Below are 21,900 nucleotides of genomic sequence, written 5' to 3' on the forward strand. Positions count from 1 at the left end.
TTTTTCGCACACTTTACTCTAGAAAACTATTTAGAGGAATTATTTCATTTTCTGTCAGTGAAGCATTCATATTTTCTATATTCAGCAGCACTGGTGAAAGCACCTGGCATCAATTAGGAATGCTCACAAATCCCGGCTGTGCCTATTGTGCACAAGGTAGAATTTGCAGAACAGCAGGTAAAAAGGCAAATAACAGATTTCCTGGCACTGAAAATCTTTCCTTGCATTTCAGAGAGACATTCTGGGCAGACTCAGGCCTGAAGGGAATATGATTTTGTGCATCATTGGTACTGAGGCAAGAAGCTAAAGAACCTCAATGTCAGAAATGTAGACAGGCTGAAAGCATTCTCCACAAACATTTGTCGACCAAATTTAAGTCCTTTTTGTTAGGAAATGAAACATGATTTGCACCTTCCTTATTGCAGTTAATCTTGCTGGATAGATCAAGTTTAGTGAAGTATAATGCCACACGTGAAGAGGGTTAGAATAAAAGGAACATATACACACTATTTCTTTTGTATACATGAATCTCCTTTGATGTTTACGAGTTGAATGAAATGCTATTCATGTAGAACAAAATATTGTGCATCAGCCGCTATACACCATTATGCTTTAAAACAGAAATGTTCAATTATTGTTAAGTGAAAGCAGCATTCACTTTTCAGATTGGAAGATTTTTCTTCATTCATCCAGGTGGATTACTGCTTTTATTTCTCATATTCACATTAATGCACATGTGCTGGATATAATTTAATTAATTATATTAATTTCCCTCCTGTGGTGGTGATGCTTCTATAGCAAGTTGAAATTCTAAAGGTATACATAAAAGCTGCTAAACCATTTAATGCACAATTTCTTCTGATGAAGTAAAATGGTGTCCCTTTAAAGCCAACAAATGGAAGCAGTCTAATTGGTCAAATGCTTTCTCAGCATCCAGGGAAAGCACCAGTGTGGGTGTGTTCATCCTGTGTCTGTGGTACACAACACTGAACAATTATCTGTTGCGATTTAATGACAGGCTTCCTCACAGGAACCTGTTTTAATCCACTTTCACAGTCGAGTGAGGCGAAGTGACATACTGGGGTCTTTGCATTCTTCGTGTATGAGAACAATCCTTAATGATTACATGGTGGTTTTGGGAGTGGGGAGGAGTTGTCCATTTGATAGAATTGGATTCAGGTCATTTGCTAATTGTAGAAGTTACAAAAACCTATCTGGCTCTGGGGTCTTGTCAGACTGTGGTCTGTGACAGCTTTTGTAAGTCTTGTGAGCTTTTTTTAAGTTGGCAAGAGAGCGGGAGGACAGTGAGGAACTGCTTAGTTTCTTACTGTGGGATCCACACCTTAGGTGTAAAAGGAGCCATAAAATTTGCCACACTCTGTTTATCTCAGCAGGGCATTAGTAGTTGACTATTCAGTTTTGGGATTTATGTGTTGGTTCTGTTTACACACAAAGCATATGCTGTGAGTTTCCCTAATGTGTGCACATTATTTGACTGTGGTGTATTGGAGCATTTGTTTCGTGCTTACACACAGTACACTGATTAGCACTCCCACAGCTTGGATCAGGGCTCATTCTGCACTGCACACGTGAGGTTTCCAGCTCAGTCACATTCCATTCACGCTGGATTTAGAACTTCTGGCTGTTGCTGACGACTGGTTTTGTGTTTCTGGCAACGCTGAGGTATCATATTTCTCAAAATTGGACAAGTTGGATGCAGATCGATTTACAGCCACTAAGGATTGAGAGGTAGATGCCAGTGTTGGAAACAGTGCAGCTTGTTTATTTTTAATTAAAATATTGACAGGTGTCTGAGATGTTAATAGCATTAATGTTGGTCCTGCACCAGGAAACGCTGCTTCAGAAAGAAGACATCAAGTGTGAATTATGACCTGCATCCAAAAGAAACAAAAGCTGAATACTTTCTCTGTGAGCCACATATCTACAACACTTAGTTCCCTGCACCACTGATGCACTACTATGGCTAACCATCCAGGATATCTGGAGTTGGCAGGAAAGTTGTGGAGACATGGCGATAAGGCACAGTTCCAATCTCCTCCTAATATTATTGTGATCACCAGATTGAGGAGAGGAGAGTGATAGGAATACAGCTGCAGGAGGTATGAGCACCTTGATTTAGCACAATATCTGCTCTACTGTTTAGCCTTTGAAGATGAGTTGTTGCTTTTTGATTAGGGTGACCTCTACTTTTCAAAGTGAATGAAGCCACCCTGGTTTGCTCAACCCAGTTCACTGACTCGTACATTATAGCTTAGGAGGTGGCCATGGATGATGTATTAGCTCTTCCTAAGCTATCTAGTCAGTTCCATTCTCCTGACCATTCCCATATCTCTACAATTTTATTTTCTAGAAGTATTTATCCAATTTCCTTTTGAAGGCTACTTTTGAATCTATATCCACTGCTGTATGAGCTTGGTATGCTCTATGAGAATTGGCTACATAGAAGTACATATGATTTAGAGCACAGAAATGAGCCATTCAGCCCAATGTTTTTAAACATGTCAGTGTTTATATTCCGCTTGATCTTCTGCATATAGCCTATTCCTTTCTCCCTCATGCACTTTTCTAGTTTCCTCTGAAGTGCATCCATCCTATTTACTTCGATCACACCTTGTGTCAGCAAGTTCCACATTCCCACCACTTTCTAATAAGTTGATTCTGAATTCTCTATTTGATTTAACAATGGCCCTAATTTTTTATCCTTCCCCACGGCTCTCCCTTCTCCTCCAGGTACCATGTGCTACAAGGGTGTTGATAACTGTGGATTTCCATTGAATTGGCCCATGATTATGTTTGGCAAAGTGCTGCAGTGTTGTGCCATTGCCTTCTGCAGTACAGCAGACCAGAAAACCTTGCACTCTTACTGCCCACCATCAGATGTATTGGAAGGATTTACAGGCTGATAATCAATCTGTTCGGCCAAGTTCCATAGTCAAGTCTTCAAGTGTGACTTCACAGAGAATCACAGAACTATTATAGCACTGGAGGTGGCTTTTCGGTGACTTGGACCCGGAGATTCTGGGCCAGAAATAGGGATGTTAACACTGTGCCACGGGACCTCACTCTGCGTCTACTCTATCAAAACCTTTATTTAAATTGAAGACCTCTTGTAGTTCATTGCACAGCCATCTCTTTTCAAAGGAAACCCAACTTGTTCATCCTTTCCCGGTAAGTATAATTTCACAGTTTTGGTATCTGGCACTCCTAAATCTTTTTTTGTACCACTCCAGAGTGTTGATATTCTTTTTCTAATGTGGCGACCAGACTATACAGAGTTTTTCAAGAGCGGTGTAACCAACCTTCAACACAAGTTGAAATAACTTCTCTATTCTTCAATGCTATCCCTCTAGAAATAAATCCTGGTTTGCTTTGTAATGGCCTTATTGACCTGCATTACAACTTTTAGTGATTTGTACTCCCAGGTCTTTTGCTTCTCTACCTCATTTAGATTCTTACTTTCCAAATAATATTTCCCAATTTTTCTTACCAAAATGTAATATGGGTGAAGATGGATTTTTCCTACTATAAAGTACTTTCTCTGAGGTTAGTGATTTTTAAACATTAGATAATTGAACCACTATTCAGGTCCACATTTTAGCTCGGGGTGGGTCATTTAAACCTCCAAAATTTTAGTGGTGGAGTCAGGGTCCCTTCTGTAAGTAGACATGGAACAACAACCTCTCAGTGGAGTCGTGAAACACGGGGGAACCCCAGTCCTGAGTGGGAAACCAAAAAAAAGTCACCTGTTCCAGGAACTATTTCGTTGACAGATTTTGAAATACAATAAATACATCTGTTCTTTCAGTTTCAATAGTTAGCTGCTATATTTTAAGAAAGTTTGTTTTTTATTGCCATTATTGATTACAGGACTCTGCTGGCAAAGTTGACCATTACATTGATCAGCATTGTGTAAGTGCTGAAATGCATTAAAGTACTTTCACTAAGAAAACACTGGTTGCAATATCAAATGTAACAATAAGTGATTTAAATGTTCTTCTAAGTTGAGAAAAAAATTAATCAGCGTTCACTGTGTATGAGGGGCATGGTGGTGACACAGGGAATAAGGGGGTGTTGGGGAAAATAATTGGGCATTTGGAGTAGGTGGAGGGCAAGGGCCATGCAATCATCATTAAATCTAGGCTGATGTCCCAGGAAACTGAGGAGGGAATTCTGGCTTTCTGGTGGGGCCAACCACCCGAGGCATTTTTCTAGAAGTGGAAGGCCTAACTCCATCCTGCCCAGAACAAAAATATGGTGGGTCTGGTCCTTTTTAAAAGAGATAAGTCTGTTGGGTCAGGAAGTTTCCTGACTCGATCTTCCTGTTTCTTCCATTAAAATCCTGCCTGTAAAATCAAATAATTTCACTGCACAATAGTAAGCCTTTGGTCCAATGTAACTAACCTGGCTGTTTAAAAAAGTCTGTTTATGCTTGTTTAACATGTTTAAGGGATATTATTATAACATCAGCTTTACTGTGATTTGATCCAGTGTACCAAGGAATGACCTGCAAATCTGGAAACCAAGGTTGTGGCAGGGGATTTGGTCTTGGCTGGGGTCCCTTGGCTTGGATTGTAGATGGAAAAAGTTCCCTCTCTGAATCTGGTACAATAAATTCCCTCTGTTTTGCATCCTTTGTCCATATGTTCACTGCTTTAGAGGCAGAAGCGAACCAAAGGCCAAACCGCACTCAAAGTTTCACAAGGTAAATCCCCTCTTTGTCAGATAGTGACTATTGATAATTTACTTCATATGTCTCCCAGTTGCATCTTCACAACGCCATTGATCAAGGGGAAATTAGAACATGGTTGAGGCCCTGCTCTCATGCTGCTGCTGATTCCCATCTGCACACAATCAATATGCTTCCTCCCACTCCTGTTGTGTCTCCATACCCAACATCAACAGGGTAAATACCTGGTGTTACGGGTTAGGACCCGGGTGGGATTGATGCTGGTGCAGACTCAATGGGTCAAATGGCCTGCTTCTGCACTGTAGGGTTTCTATGATAACCCAAGCCCCAAAGACTACTGCCAATCTACCTCAAATGTTTAGAGCTGTATCCCCAATCATTGATAAGTAGCACTACAAGTTATTCAGAGCTTCCAATATTTTTACTATGGTTACTTCTCACGGGATCCAGGGTGAGGTATCTAAATGGATACAAAATTGGCTACTTGACAAAGAACAATACAGCACAGGAACAGGCCCTTTGGCCCTCCAAGCCCGCGCCGCTCCCTGGTCCAAACTAGACCATTCTTTTGTATCCCTCCATTCCCACTCTGTTCATGTGGCTATCTAGATAAGTCTTAAACGTTCCCAGTGTGTCCGCCTCCACCACCTTGCCCGGCAGCGCATTCCAGGCCCCCACCACCCTCTGTGTAAAATACGTCCTTCTGATATTCGTGTTAAACCTCCCCCCCCCCCCCCTCACCTTGAACCTATGACCCCTCGTGAACATCACCACCGACCTTGACAGAAGCCAGAGGGTGGTTGTTGAGGGTTGTTTTTCAAACTGGAGGCCTGTGACCAGCGGTGTGCCTCAGGGATCAGTGCTGGGTCCACTGTTATTTGTCATTTATATGAATGATTTGGATGAGAAAATAGGAGGCATGGTTAGTAAGTTTGCAGATGACACCAAGCTTGGTGGCGTAGTGGATAGTGAAGACAGTTATCTCCGATTGCAACGGGATCTTAATCAACTGGGCCAGTGGGCTGACGAATGGCAGATGGAGTTTAATTTAGATAAATGCGAGGTGACGCATTTTGGCAGATTGAACCAGGGCAGGACATACTCAGTTAATGGTAGGGTGTTGGGGAGAGTTACAGAACAAAGAGATCGAGGGGTACATGTTCATAGCTCCTTGAAAGTAGAGTCACAGGTGGACAGAGTGATGAAGAAGGCATTCAGCATGATTGGTTTCATTGGTCAGAACATTGAATACAGGAGTTGGGACGTCTTGTTGAAGTTGTACAAGACATTGGTAAGGCCACACTTGAAGTACTGTGTACAGTTCTGGTCACCCTATTATAGAAAGGATATTATTAAACTAGAAAGAGTGCAGAAAAGATTTACTAGGATGCTACTGGGACTTGATGGATTGAGTTATAAGGAGAGGCTGGATAGACTGGAACTTTTTTCTCTGGAGCGTAGAAGGTTGTGGGGTGATCTTATAGAGTTTCATAAAATAATAGATCAGCTAGATAGTCAATATCTTTTCCTAACGGTAGGGGAGTCTAAAACTAGAAGGTATAGATTTAAGGTGAGAGGGGAGAGATACACAAGTGTCCAGACAGGCAATTTTTTCACGCAGAGGGTGGTGAATGTCTGGAACAAGGTGCCAGAGGTAGTAGTAGAATCGAGTGCAATTTTGTCTTTTAAAAAGTGTTTAGATAGTTACATGGGTAAGATGGGCATAGAGGGATATGGGCCAAATGCAGACATTTGGGATTAGCTTAGGGGTTTAGAAAAAAGGGCGTCAGGCTGAAGGGCCTGTTTCCATGCTGTAAACCTCTATGACTCTACTTTAAATACAGTCCCCTGCAATAATTGGACTGTTCTCTCTGTCTTACCACAGACCTGAGGCCAGTTATAAAGCCACAGTAAAGGTTAAGGTAGAGGGATCACTCAAAAGGGTTACTCCAACAGTAAGCTGGGGGAACCTTCATAATTTAAAATAATTATGTAGCTGTGTTTTAAATAATATTGGCTCCTTAAGTCAGTGGCAGGAAAGTATATAATCCTCCATTCTGGGCATTCCAACGACAATTAAGTTCCATTGTTCGGGATCACCTATACCATTCCTTTTTTTCATTGGCCTCTGCAGTCTTCTTTGCATGTAAAACAGTCAATGTACCCCCGACTATTTCAGGGAAACACATCACCATCTTGCTTTTTAGCAGCAGCATCCCAGAATTCCTTTCCCCGTAATTTCAAATTAGTTTGCTCCAATGTTCTCACATTTTATTTCTGCCATTCCAGTGCTGCCACACTCAGCATCCCTACCCATTCCCAACTCTTTCTCCACAGTCCGGCATATTTTTCCTTTTTAATTTGATTTGATTTATTATTGTCACATTTATTAGTATACAGTAAAAAGTCTTATTTCTTGCACGCTATACAGTCAAAGCATACTGTGGGATCCTCTGTATGGTTTGCCCAGTTAAAAGGCTTCATTTTAAGGCATTTCTGCCTAAAGTAACTAATTGTGCTATGCTTTAAGCTGACTTAAGCTAATTTGGCCACATCAGCTTGGAATTCTGGGTCCAGCCTAGAAACTTAGCTGCATTCTCTGAAAGTACAACGTAAGGTAAACATGCTTGCTCATAAGGTTATCAGAAGCTTTCTTATGGCCACAGCAGCAAGTTGTTGACGCAGCTGGAGACTCCTGTACCGAACATTGTAATAACACAAGACAAGTATTCAGTTATATTGTAGACACAGTTCGATGTTTAGTTAGTTCAATCCAAACTATGTTTTGAGTTGTTCAATCTCAGTGCTAGCCTTTGCTGCTCTCTCTCCTTCTCTCACTCTTAAGTAATCCTTATTTCGCTTTCTGTAAAATGCTTATAAAAGACACTTAAATAAAGAAGCATTTACTTCGGACCAGTCGTGCGCAAGTTTATTCTGAAGAAATAAACAGACCTTTCATGCATAAAAAAGGACACGAGAGAGTGCAGAATGTAGTGTTACAGTCATAGCTAGTGTGTAGATAAAGATCAAGTATACATATATATATATTTTTTCAGGTATATATAACTTACTCCCTTTTGAAAGTTAACATTGAATCTGCTTCTACTGGCCTTTCAGAAAGTGCACTCTAGGTCACAACTTGCTGCCTGAAAGATTTCTCATTCAGCACCCCATCCAGGGCTCTTTTGCCAACTATCTCACATGCTGCCCAAAACTCGAATGTAAAAATGCAGTTTTGTTTATTCTGTATTCCTGTAAATTAGTACCATTGACAACATTATGCTATATTGAATAAAAATGGCAAAGAAAGATGTGCTGATAGGGTGAGATGAAGTCAAGTAAGAGGAGGCTTGAGTGGACCTTAAACACTATGGACTAGCCAAATTGTTTGTGTCTGTTTTATAAATTCAATTGTTGGAACACAGTGCCTTCTTGGACTTTTCATGAGCAAAGCTAAAAGCTCACGATTAGAGCTTCACTCACATCTATATTTGAACCTGGACTAATATTTTCAGGCTTCTCCTGGAGGTTGAGGGACAGCAGGGAACACATGTAGCCAAAGCTCGACTAGATCATTTTCCTTGAAGGAATGCTGTCCAAGCAGAATGGGGAGCTATTCTGCTCTATTATTTTTCCAGGCAGAGTGGGAAATGCCAAATATGATGTCTGCTGAGATGTCTACAAGTCCACAGTTGCACTTTTGACCAAAGGATCCTGAACAACACAAGTGATAATGGACCTGTTGGTACAATACATACTTAGCGAAAAGCAAGCGATGCTTGACTTGGTGTCTCCAGTTCTAAATCCACTCCAACTGATTTGGATTATACGCAAGTGGCTTCATTTTTATTTAAGTTCATACATCTCCTTGTAGACACAATAGGTAGTTCTAGTCATAGAAGCCTACAGTGCAGAAGGAGGCCATTCGGCTCATCGAGCCTGCACCGACAACAATCCCACCCAGGCCCTATCCCTGTAACCCCATGCATTTACCCTGCTCATCCCCCTGACACTAAGAGGCAATTTAGTATGGCCAATCCACCTAACCCGCACATCCTTGGATTGTAGGATTGTAACTTATTGTGCAAAACTTTAAACTGTCTTGTGAGGAGGCTTTGCTAAAAAATTAAAATTAGTGTCACTGAAAACCAAATTTACTTATAGCAAGAAACTAGTGATATTTAGTTAATCAAAACCAAAGTACAACTTCTCAAAACCTCATTAGTAACAGCCACACTAACATGCTATAAATCATTATTTTTGGGTCTAGTGCAGGGATGGTCATGATATAGTCTTGTATTATTAGCTCTATTGATTACTGGTTCATAACTTTCTTTAAATTCATATTGAGTTGATGTCATTGCATAAAAAGTTATACTATAGAGGAAATAAATTATACAGATTTCACTCAGATTAGATTACAGCACGTGAGGAAGAAAAATGTCCATTGTGCTTGTGCCAGTTCTTTGAAAGAGCTATAAAATTAGACTCACTCACCTGCTCTTTCCCCATATAACTTCATAGAATGTCCTTAAAACCCTCAATCTCTCCAATCACAAGAGTTCGCTACTGGAAGAAAAGTTGAACAGGTTGGGCCTATATTCATTGGAGTTTACAAGAATGAGAGGTGATCTCATTTAAATACATAAGGTCCTGAGGGGGCCGGGAGGATGTTTCCTCTTGTGGGGGAGACCAGAACTAAGGGATGCAATTTAAAAATAAGAGGTCTCCCATCAAAGGAGATTTTGCTTTATCTCTTAGGGCCACTAGCCTGTGGAATTCTCTTCCCCAACAGCAGAAGATACTGGGTCACTGAATTTTTCAAGTTTGAGTTAGATAGTTTATTGGTGGAAAAGGGAATCAAGGGTTATGAGGGGCCGGCAAGAAAGTGGGGTTGAGGCCACAATCAGATCAACCATAATCTTATCGAATGGTGGAGCAGTTCTGATGGGCTGAATGGCCCACCACTGCTTCTAAGTCCTATGTTCCTGCAAAGCAGTGCATTGTCACATAGCTCTGTAAAAATTGGGAGGTGTGGTGGTGGTGGTGGGGAGGGGCGGGGGGGAAGAGCAGAGCTAATGGTAGCTTAAGACTGATGCACAAGGTGGTCAGCTAATCTTCAGATACACAAGCCATCTGAACACAGACTCCAATAACTAGTTCAATAAAATCAAAACCATTACGGACTGAGACAGGATGAGGTATTAATGGTCAACAGTCAGCATTTGCAATCATTACATCCCTGAAAACGCCAGCAACATCAGGATGTTGGGCATGTGTAGGTTAGCACAGGAATCCTGTGGTCTTCCCCAGAACAGACCACTGAAATCAAAGAAAATTTCAAAGCTTCTGCTCCACTTAAGCTGTTTGAAATCACAAACATTTAACCTTGTTTAATCAGGTGTAGCAGGGTTTTAATGGCAATGCAATTCATGCAAATTGATGAACAACAGAATTGACCCTGAAAAAATAATTTTATATTGCAGAATGCTATTAAATGAATTACTTAAGCTTATTTTATAAATATTTCAAAATATTTTAGTTACTACCTTCACTGCATTTCAATATCCCATTCTTTAATTTGCTCTACTTAAAAAAATGTAAGTGATTTCATTTTAATTTCATACGGGAGGGGGAGGGGGGGGGAGGGGGAGGGGGCTGTGAAAATCCTTTAATGTGATTGGTTGCTTGATTACATCTCTAATTCTATACTAGGAATGCCCAGTAGAGCAGGGTTTTCCCTGACCCATTCCAGCAACGAAACCCTTTTAACCTCCCAAGAGAGTTGACGGAACCTCTGAGAAACATTCTTATTGTGTTGAAGAGTTAAACCATGAAAAATGCTCATTATTGCACAATAAATATACAGAAACAAATTTATAAAAGATTTTTCTATTTCTTATATGTATACATTTACTATAATTAACATATCTTATTCAACAAATCATCCCACGTCTTACCTTTTTGTTATTTTTGATGGGAGAAGTGATTTTGGTCTTTGGCTCACAAATTCATTTAATACAGGGAGTGCAGCTGGACAGCTGGATTCTCACTTCAGACACATGCATGCACATTAACTCACCTCCCCACTCTCGCACACTGACTCAACTCCCTCTCCCGCATGCAGACTCACTTCCCCAGCACACATACACAGGCTTACCCCCCCAACACACCTCCTCCTCCCCCTGACACACACACACGGATTCACCGCTCTCTCTCTCACACCCACACTCCTCTCTCTCTTCACACCAGCAAACTCACCTCCCTCTCTCACACACACACAGACTCACCTCTCTTTCTCATACACGGATGCATCTCCCTGTCTATTTCACAAACACACATCTCTCTCTCATACCCACATTCACCTCTCTCTCACAGCTAACCTACACATTTTTGAACACCAAGTTGCAATTTAGCATGGCCAATCCACCTAACCTGCACATCGTTAGACTGTGGGAGGAAACTGCAGCACCCAGAAGAAACCCTTGCAGACACGGGGAGAACATGCAAACTCCACACAGACAGTCATCCAAGGCTGGAATCGAACCTGGGTCCCTGGAGCTGTAAGGCAGCAGTGCTAACCACTGTGCCACCATGCCACCGTAAAGGTAAACCCATCAGTCTGGGGTACAGTAGCTGCTGTCCCCTCATTTTTTGTAATTGCTGAGTATCCCGGCTCTACACTTATCACAGGAATTCCTGTATCAGCAACTGATAAATATGAGTCCTCCACGGAAGGTGCCTGTTGATCCTCGGTATCAATCCCAACTCCCTCTCAAATGAGCTATGTGTTGTTTATACGTTGACTTTGTACTTCTACAACGTAGCAAACTGGTCCTATTCTTTCCACAATTTTTCCAGACACCCATGTTGGTCCTGCAGCTAAGTTCCTGACTAGGACTAGGTTATAGAATCCCTACTGTGCAGGAGGAGGCCATTCAGGTCTGCACCGATCCGTCGAAAGAGCACGCTATCTCGGCCTCCTCCCCTATCCCCGTAACCTAGACTGCACATTTTATGGACACGCGGACACGGGGAGAATGTTCAAACTCTACACAGTCACCCAAGGCTGGAATCGAACCCCTCAGGATCTTACATGTTTCAATCTTATTCTTCTAAACTCCAGCAGATACAAGCCTAGCAGTCTAACATTTCTTCATAAGACAATCTATTCCAGGTAGTAGTTTGGTAAACCTTCTCTGAACTGCTCCCAACGCATTTACATCCTTCCTTAAATCAGGTATCCAACTGTACACAGTACTCCAACTATGGTTTCACCAGTACCCTGCACACTGAAACATAATCTTCCTACTTTTGTATTCAATTGCCTTCATAATAAATGTAAACATGTTATTAGCTTTCCTAATTACTTGCTGTATCTGCATACTAGCCTTTTGTGATTCTTATGTGGGGACACCCAGATCTCCCCAGCACCTGAGAGCTCTGCAATCTCTCACCATTTAGATATTTTGACTATTTTAAAAAATATTCTTCCTGCCAAAATGGGCAGGAAGCAGATCCTAGATGGCTAGTGGAGTGGGCAAGTGCCAAGGTGGAGTGGTCAGAAGGCTCATCTCAGTTCTTTGGGGTCACCATAGTTATTTCAGAGATTGTTAGGCCCTCTATCCTTCACTACCCCACCCCTCCCCGTTTGCTCCTCCATGCCAACCCATGACACCTCTCACACTGCCATGTCCTCTCATTATCTCCATGCCACCACTAAGCCAACTCAAGCCCTCCAATAATCACCATGCCACTTCCATGTTCTATGTAATTCTATGCAAACTGCTCTCCTAGAGCACGTTAAGCTCTCACAATCGTGGATACTGATTTAATAGAAACCCGCAAAAGGAATTAAATAAATATTTAAGGAAAAAACAGTAGGTTTATCTAGCTTCTGCTTATATCCACAACAACCCTAGCCCCCACTCATCCCCCATACCCCCTCACATTCCCTCTTGCCACCTCCATAGCTATACACCAGTGTTCACTATGGGCAGATCTCAGGAGCCACGTGGAGATTTAAAAAAGCTTCCAATAATCAGCTCCCATTCATGAAACTCATTCAAAGCTGTGAAATCTTAATCTTTTACATAAAAACAAAAAGAAATTACTAGTCAAACACCACATCAAAGACAGCTAATCCTTTAATAACCGATTTAAACTGTCAATCAAGCAGTGATCTCAGAACCCCTGCTGAGATACTCTCAGCTTTGAAATTCAACCCAGCATTCAGAATAACATGATAATAGCCCTTGGGAAACGTCAACAAAGAACTCTATTGGAACTGCACTAACAGTCAGTAATTTTTTTCTGAACATACACCAAATAGCATATCCATCAAAATAGTCTAGCAACGGGTTTATTTCAAACTCTCACTGACAGCTTCAACCTTCTTTTCATGTTTAAAGAGCCCACCGGTTTTGAAATACGTCAGATCATGACAATTAAACAAATTTTATCCACTTTTCAAGAGTGCTTATGTCTACTCCATCAATTTGTGACGCTCAATATGCAAGGTAAGGCCCTGGGATGAGCCAAAATGGGGTCTGTTTGAACTCAGCACCACGTTCAAATGGTCCTGCTGAGTTCAGCCTTCCACCTATGTGATTCATGTCCGGGCCACTTTAACCTACTAGCAAAAATTATATCTACTGGAAATAGGGACAGCATTTCTATATCTACGTCCAGCTCAGGTCTCCAGAGTTGGTCCAACTCTGAAAATCCAGCCTAATGCATTCTCATCTCCAACAGCAATAAGTTCCCAAACTGAGCAAGAGCTGAAAAGTTGCCTTTGTCGGTACATAGAGGCTGATTAAAAAGCTTAGTGTCAGGTTAGCTGTGTGAAATTGATTTCCCTGTCCCTAGAAACAGCTATAATTCAGTTTTCACCTGTGATTGGGCACTGTTTTCAAGTTCTTAGATAGGCTCATTGGGAGCAATCTTCTCCAAAAGGTTATGTGTCCTTAAACTCTGAAAACAATAGTGTTCCACACTGATGATTTGGGCAAGTCCGACACAATAATCTTCTCACACACTGTCAGTTTTTCTGACAGCAAGGAGATTTGTGCCAGAAGGCGAGGCATGGAGTCTAAGTAAATCGTCGAAGCCAGCTGCAGAGCGCTTGGGGTGCCACTGAGCAGAGCACCCCGATCTCCCAGTGAACCGGGATACCTCCTGCTACTCCAGCTCCCCCCCCATCATCGGCAGCACATTGTCCTCCCAAATCAACACAGGTTGCCAACATCGGGGCATCAGTACATTCCCGAAGTCCCCTAGCGGACACCCTACACACACTTCCCTATGCTGACCACCCCTGAACAGCCCGCTGCATAGCCCCCACCCCCCCCATCTTTGTCATAGTCTCACCCCTACCCCCTTGCACTGCCCCCGGCACACTTATGATGCCCAACCAGGCACTGCCAGGGTGCCAGGTGCGAACAGGCAGGGTGCCAGTGCCTGACCCGGGGACTTCAATGGCCCCCTATTCCCCCGGTGTGGCCAGGCACCTGGTCTCCGCTGATGGAGAACAGTACTGATTCTGGTCACACCAGCGAGGGGGAAGTTTCCAGGAAGCCGGAAGATGCCATGCAGGAGCAGGTAAGTTGTTTTACATTTATGTTTATCAGCTTTGCGCCTTTTTGCCCGGAGTGAATTGGTTTTTTATCCTCGCCCGCAATCTTCCCGGCTCGCTGCGCCGATCAACTGACGTGGCGAGCCAGTAAGATCGCACCCATTTTGTGTTGTTTTTGAAGACACTACAGAAAGGCTGAGAGGAAAATACATCTGACTTTTAAAGTGCTGAATAAAGTGCACATATGCATCTTTCTATATGATTGTGGAGCAAACAGGAATCGCTGGTTAATTAGAGAGATGTGGGCCGAGACCAAGCTAACAGCTAAGCACAGAAAATATGGCTGAAATCAATAACATTAAGCATGATTGAGGCAAAAAGTATAACAATGACAGAAAAGTGTCACATATAAAGGAAGATAACATTGAAAGTACTATATATACATTATATTAAATTTAAAAACAATATTTAAAAAATTGCAGCTGTCTATGGGCCATAAAGAAATGCACTGAAGGAAACCAGACTGATGTGTGGTGCTTTACAACTCACATGAAATTACTCGTGAAGGTTTTTGCAACCTTTATATAAATTGGGTTAATAACTCATGCTGCTTTGTGCAGCAGCTGTGCAGAATGATTAACTGCAGTTATAATCTCATAAAAAAGGACAAAAGAGTTACATGTGAATCATCCAAATATATTTATATAACGATTCTCCTCACAGTTCCTTTCATCCAATAAAATGGTGCCTTTAATGCTTGTTCCAACTATTCAGTCACAGAGAAAAAACAAGATGAGATGCACTTGGTACAAAGGAAAAATCAGAGGGGCCACTGTGACCAGTTATTTTGATAACCTTTGAGTGGGGCAGTTTAAGAGTGGTTTGAATACAGACCTGGAAGCAAGTTGTTTGCCCGTTCAATTGTGTTTGGCATTTTCCTCGAAAATAACAAAAGGTTGGGGGAAATGTGGGAGAAAGAAAAACACAGGTGGATCACCCAAGTATTAAACCTGTTTTTAGGTTAGGCAGTGTGCTTATAGGTATTGGCAAATATTGTCCCGAAACACATCAAATTGGCCTCAAGTGTTTTGATCTTTGTTAGGTTGTGGGCAAACCCTGGTGGTCTTGGAGATGATGTGGAGATGCCGGCGTTGGACTGGGGTAAACACAATAAGAAGTCTAACAACACCAGGTTAAAGTCCAACAGGTTTATTTGGTAGCAAAAGCCACTAGCTTTCGGAAGAGGCTGTTCCTTTGTCAGGTGGGTGGGAGTTCTGATCACAAACAGGGCACAAAGACACAAACTCAATTTACATGAATAATGATTGGAACGTGAGTCTTTACAGCTAATCAAGTCTTAGAGGTACAGACAATGTGATTGGAGGGAGCATTAAGCACAGGTTAAAGAGATGTGTATTGTCTCCAGACAGGACAGCTAGTGAGATTTTGCACATCCAGGCAGGTTGTGGGGGTTACAGATAAGTGTGACATGAACCCAATATAACAATAGTTCATGTCACACTATCTGTAACCTCCACAACCTGCCTGGATGTGCAAAATCTCACTAGCTGTCCTGTCTGGAGACAATACACATCTCTTTAACCTGTGCTTAATGCTCCCTCCACTCACATTGTCTGTACCTTTAAGACTTGATTAGCTGTAAAGACTCACGTTCCAATCATTATTCATGTAAATTGAGTTTGTGTCTTTGTGCCCTGTTTGTGATCAGAACTCCCACCCACCTGACAAAGGAACAGCCTCTTCCGAAAGCTAGTGGCTTTTGCTACCAAATAAACCTGTTGGACTTTAACCTGGTGTTGTTAGACTTCTTACATACTTGGCCATCTCCAAGACCGTATGTTTGATAGAGCTGTTTGCTGGTTACTGTATTTTTAACGTATCTAATCTTGAGAATTTATGCTTTAGACTGGCTGGAAAACTGGCTTTACAAAGATGTTCATCAGCCATTGAAAACACTTCGTTACAGATCGAAGGGAGCCGAGAAGATGGAAACGCAAGGTAAATAAAAGGCTTTTAAAGTTATTTTCAAAGTGAAAGCGAGAGAGAACCCTAGAATTCTGCCACTTTCATTCCTATACCAAGTCTCACACATCACTCATTTGTCTTCTCGTCAACCGCCACTTGCTTTGGCCCCTTCAGCACACTGATATCAAATTACCATCCTGGATTACAAATCTCTCCATAGCCTCAATCTGCAATGTTCTCCAGACCAACACCTGCTTGCACCTTGTTACACAAGTATCCTGCCTTGAAGGCAGAGCTGCATGGAGCTAAGCTTACTCTTTTAAGGGCAAACTCGGTGTGCAAACATGTTCATTCTAAGATTAATTTCTCTCATTAATTGTTCCTAGGCACATCCCGATTAACAGGCCTGGGGAGATTTTGCAAAATGAGAGAGAAATTAAGGTTTCTCTTCACCCTCACTTTTTTGTCTGCTTTGGGGTTTGCTATCATGATACGAAGGATCCAACTCAAAATCTCACATTGTCATTTTTGGTTTCATGAAGGATTTGTTTTAATAACAGCCTAATGTTAAAGCCATTAAGCTATGAGAGCAGCTTTATTACTGAATATTAATATTTGATTTGAAAACTAAAGTAACTAGTCTGCCAGCGGAAATTAGAGTCTCTGGGAGCTGCTGCCAGCACGAGCCCAAAACCATCTTCTCTAATTATCCAAAATTATGTAGCACTTCTCCCTATTTTCTACCCTCTTTTCCTCCAGCCAGTAACTAGGAGGTGCTAAGAGGTTCAAGTACCTCATCAGAGAAGACATTTCTGTGCGAGTGCTGACAAGATACAATAATAGTCTACCATGTACCTAAGAAACACCACACTCGCGCTTGGCACTGTCCTCATCCAACATCCATTTAATGCTGCCTTTTTGTCAGGAGTCAATCTTTACTGATCAGGTATACAAACCTTGGTTGATTTTCCCATACATCAGATCAGGGCCTTTTCTACTCTGTTTTTCAGTATGAATACAAAGTATTTATAAAGTTTTGTGCAACTATAATAACTTTTGAGATGTATACCTGATAGAAGCAAACCGTGAACAGCGTATTAAAGCATCAAACAAAGTCAGAAGACAATTAAATTCACATTTCTTCTAGGCTTTAACATAACCACCACCTTCTGTGATTTTTCAACAGTTCACCTTTTATTCTGTCGCCATTTTCAATCGTTTTCAGTATAATTAATATAACATTAAAAAACTTTATGAATTATGATTTCAAATGACATTCACCGTTTGTTTCCACCATGTGTACATTCAAAGTCATCATTGCACAAGGTCTTTATAAACAACCAGCACTTACATTGCATATTTATCCACTAAGACCACTGAAGGAGCAGCAATGTTCAAGATTTGGTCTGGTTTGGACCTATTATTATCTAGGATAACATTTCTAGCAACCAAATGACTGACAGTAAAAACTGGATGCTTACATATTGGATGAAAGATTGAGTAAAAATCAGGTTATGCTCACTGACTAGGAACATGCCCAGCAATGGTATCTATGCTGATGGCTATTTGTCTTGCATAGCAAAGTTTTTGACATATATTACCATAAATTGCCTCCAATATTTCGGAAATATATAAGTTAGATTTTCAATCTAATTTCTATCACCTATAGCACCATCAGAATTGACTTTCTGTAATTACAACTGGATTATTACAGAATTAGAACATTAAGAAACATAGTAGCACAGAAGCAATTTCCTCCTTTACTGGAGAAATAAAAAGCTTCCAAAAAAGGATTAAGGCCATTCCCACAGCAGGAGTGCAGCGGATCTAATCACACAAACTCCTTCTCACAGTGTTAACAGACCAAGTCACACTGCCTCCTCCTGATTGTAAATGTGCACATCCAGATAGCTCTCTAAATGATATGCTGATGATGATTATCTGCTAATGTGTGACCTACCGGCAGTGGCAGCGTTGGTTCCCGATGCTGTAGCATTCATATCCGTCTGTTGTGCGGAGGAGGAGTTGCCACTTGCATTCTCCAAGGGCCAATCAGAACTTGTTCCTGCCTCTGCCATCTGACTAGCTGTAGTCACTGGTGGTGGCTCAGGCTCGCTCAATGAAGACTGACTGGCTGTTGAAGAGAACACACAACAGTAGTAAGATGCATCAATTCCGAAAATACAATGACCAGGAAATACCCTTTCCACCTTGGGGAAGAGAGCTTTCTTGGTATTTAATAATACAGCAAATTATTTTTTGTACTTCAGGATTATGAAATATCTGTTATCCCCCTGTCCCCACAGATGAAGAGGACAACAGTGACATAAACTTGGTGTGAAAGCAGTCCCAAAAACTCATATACACATAGTGAGTAGGCAAATTGGCAATGTGTCCTGAGGGATGGGGGTTTGTAGTTGGAGGAAAAAATACATTTTGTTTTGGTTTGGCTGGAATAAATAAATAGGTATGCATAGCCAGAAAAATTGCTCCCATGCCATGTTGGAACAGAATTAATGTCTGCTGCTGAGATCTAAAGCTGATTTTGATGGTTGAATTCCTATGGGTGGTAGACATCGTGAACCCGAATCGAACAGAGGTCAGGGTTAAGGAGGGTGCTAAGGCCAAATGTATGTTGACCAAGCAATATTCTAGAAAGTTTTGAGCAATTAAGGTCTGTGGGAACATTAGGACATTATTACTTGAGCTTGTTTCACCATGGCTGATCTACACCTTAACTCTATTTACATACCATGCTACATCCCTTAATACCCAACAAAAACCTATTGATCTAATCAACAACATTTTGGGGAAGAGAGTTCCAGGTTTCTAATAGCATTTGTGTGAAAAAAAATGCTATTAGAAACCTGACATAGAAACACGGAAAAATAAGAGTAGGCCATTCAGCCTTTCAAGCCTTCTCTGCGCCATTCACTATGATCATGGCTGATCATCCAACTCAGTAACCTGCTCCTGCTTTCCCCCCATATCCTTTGATCCCTTTAGCCCCAAGAGCCATATCTAACTCCTTCTTGAAAACATATATTGTTTTGGCTGTAACTGCTTTGTGGTAGAGAATTCCACAGGCTCACCATTCTCTGGGTGAAGATATGTCTCCTCATTTCAGTTTTAAATTGTCTATCCCCTATTCTCAGACCCTGACCTTTGGTTCTGGACTCTCCCGCCATTGGGAACATCCTTCCCGCATCTACCCTGTTTAGTCCTGTTCAAATTTTATAGGTTTCTATGTGATCTTCCCTCATTCTTCTGCAAATACTAAGCGACTCTATCTCTTAGAAATCATAGAAACCCTACAGTGCAGAAGGAGGCCATTCGGCCCATCGAGTCTGCACCGACCACAATCCCACCCAGGCCACATCCCTACATATTTTACACACTAATCCCTCTAACCTACGCATCTCAGGACACTAAGGGGCAATTTTAGCATGGCCAATCAACCTAACCTTTGGACTGTGGGAGGAAACCGGAGCACCCGGAGGAAACCCACGCAGACACGAGGAGAATGTGCAAACTCCACACAGACAGTGACCCGAGCCGGGAATCGAACCCGGGACCCTGGAGCTGTGAAGCAGCAGTGCCAACCACTGCGCTACCGTGCCGCCCCTTGTGACTCTTGTGACTCTTATGTCAGTTCTGCCATCCCAGGATCAATCTGGTAAACTTTTGCAACACTCCCTTTAGAGCAAGAACATCCTTTCTCTGATAAGGAGACCAAAACTGTACACAATATTCCAGGTGTGGCCTCACCAAGGCCTTGTACAATTGCAGCAAGACATCCCTGCTCTTCTACTGAATCCTCTCACTATGAAGGCCAGCATGCCATTTGACTTCTTCACCGCCTGCTGCACCTGCATGCTTACTTTCAGCGACAGGTGTGCAAGGCCACCTAGGTCTCGTTGCACATTCCCCTCTCTCAACCTATAGCCATTCAGATAATAATCTGCCTTCCTGTTTTTGCTACCAAAGTGGATAACCTTAGATTTATTCACATTAAATTGCCTGTTAAATCACACAATCATCTCTGCATTCTCCTCACAGCTCACCCAGCTTTGTGTTATCTGAAAATTTGGAAATATTACATTTAATTCCCTCATCTAAATCATTAATATACATTGTCTTAGCATTGATCCCTGGGGTACCCCACTAGTCACTGCCTGCCACTTGGAAAAGGACCGATTTATTCCTCCTTGTTGTTTCCTGTCTGCCAATCAGTTTTCAATCCATCTCAATACACTAATCCCAATCCCATGTGCTTTAATTTTACGTGCTAATCTCTGATGTAGGGCCTTGTCGAAAGCCTTCTTAAAGTTCAAATAAGCCACATACACTAGCTCCCCTCAATAACTCTACTGGTTACATCCTTGAAGAATTCCAGTAGATTTATCAAGCATGATTTCCCTTTCGTAAATCCATGATGACTCTGTCCAATCCTGCCACTGTTTTCCAAATGCTCTGCTATCAAATCTTTTATAATGGACTTTAGCATTATCCCCACTACTGATGTCAAGCTGACCGGTCTATAATTCGCTGTTTTATCTATACCTCCCTTTTTAAATAATGGGGTTACATTAGCTACCCTCCAATCTGTAGGAACTGTTCCAGAGTCTATAGAATCCAGGAAGATGACCACCAATGCATCCACTATTTGTAGGGCCATTTCCTTAAGTACTCTGGGATGTAGATTATCAGGCTCTGGGGATTTATCAGCCATTAATATAATCAATTTTACCGTTTTCCAACTAATACTGATTTCCTTTAGTTCCTCCCTCTCACTAAGCAGTGTTCACTAACATTTCTGGTGCATTATTTGTGTCTTCCTTTGTGAAGACAGAACCAAAGCATGTATTTAATGGTCAGCTATTTCTTTGTTCCCCATTATAAATTCCCATAGAATCCCTACAGTACAGAAGGAGGCCATTCGGCCCATTGAGCCTGACAACAATCCCACCGAGGCCCTATCCCCGTAACCCTAAGTATTTACCCGGATAATCTCCTTGACACTTGGGCAATGTTTTAGCATGGCCAATCCACCTAACCTGTACATCTTTGGAGTGTGGGAGGAAACCGGAGCACCCGGAGAAAATCCATGCAGACACGGGGAGAACATGCAAACTCCACGTACACAGTCACCCAAGGCTGGAATTGAACCCAGGTCCCTGGTGCTGTGAAGCAGCTGTGCTAACCACTGTGCCGCCATGCCCACTTTCTGACTGTAAGGGACTACATTTGTCTTCACCAATTTTTTTTTCTCTTCACATACCTAAAATAGGTAAAGAAGCTTTTATGGTCAGTTTTTACATTCCCTGCAAGCTAACCCTCATACTCTTATTTTCCCTTTCTTAACCAGTCTCTTTGTCCTCCTTTGCTGAATTCTAAACTGCCCCCAATCCTCAGATTTGCGGTTTCTTTTCTGGCCAATTTGTATGTCTCTTCCTTTGATGCAATACTATCTCTACTCTTCCTTGTAAGCCATGGTTTGGCCATCTTTCCTGTTTTATTTTTGCGCCAGACAGGAACGAGCAGTTGTTACAGTTCACCCATGCACTCTTTGAATGTTTGCCATCGCCTATCCACTGTCATCCCTTTAAGTAACATTCCCCAATCCATCATA

The 21,900-nt window shown here is 41.8% G+C and overlaps 1 protein-coding gene across 7 annotated transcripts in view; it reads right to left on the minus strand.

The window, feature by feature from the left end:
- LOC144498775 (activating molecule in BECN1-regulated autophagy protein 1-like) overlaps nt 1-21,900 on the minus strand; it is a 409,078-nt gene that overhangs the window by 7,206 nt on the left and 379,972 nt on the right. For 5 of the 7 annotated variants that reach the window (XM_078220425.1, XM_078220422.1, XM_078220420.1 and 2 more), the window contains one exon: nt 18,229-18,402. In XM_078220425.1, the coding sequence (XP_078076551.1) occupies nt 18,229-18,402 (174 nt within the window). Of the gene's footprint in view, nt 1-9,205; nt 9,278-18,228; nt 18,403-21,900 lie in introns of all 7 variants that reach the window. The other 2 variants (XM_078220427.1, XM_078220426.1) reach the window with 1 other exon arrangement.

Source organism: Mustelus asterias, chromosome 9 (genome assembly GCF_964213995.1).
Source record: "Mustelus asterias chromosome 9, sMusAst1.hap1.1, whole genome shotgun sequence".
Classification (NCBI taxonomy): Eukaryota; Metazoa; Chordata; class Chondrichthyes; order Carcharhiniformes; family Triakidae; genus Mustelus; species Mustelus asterias.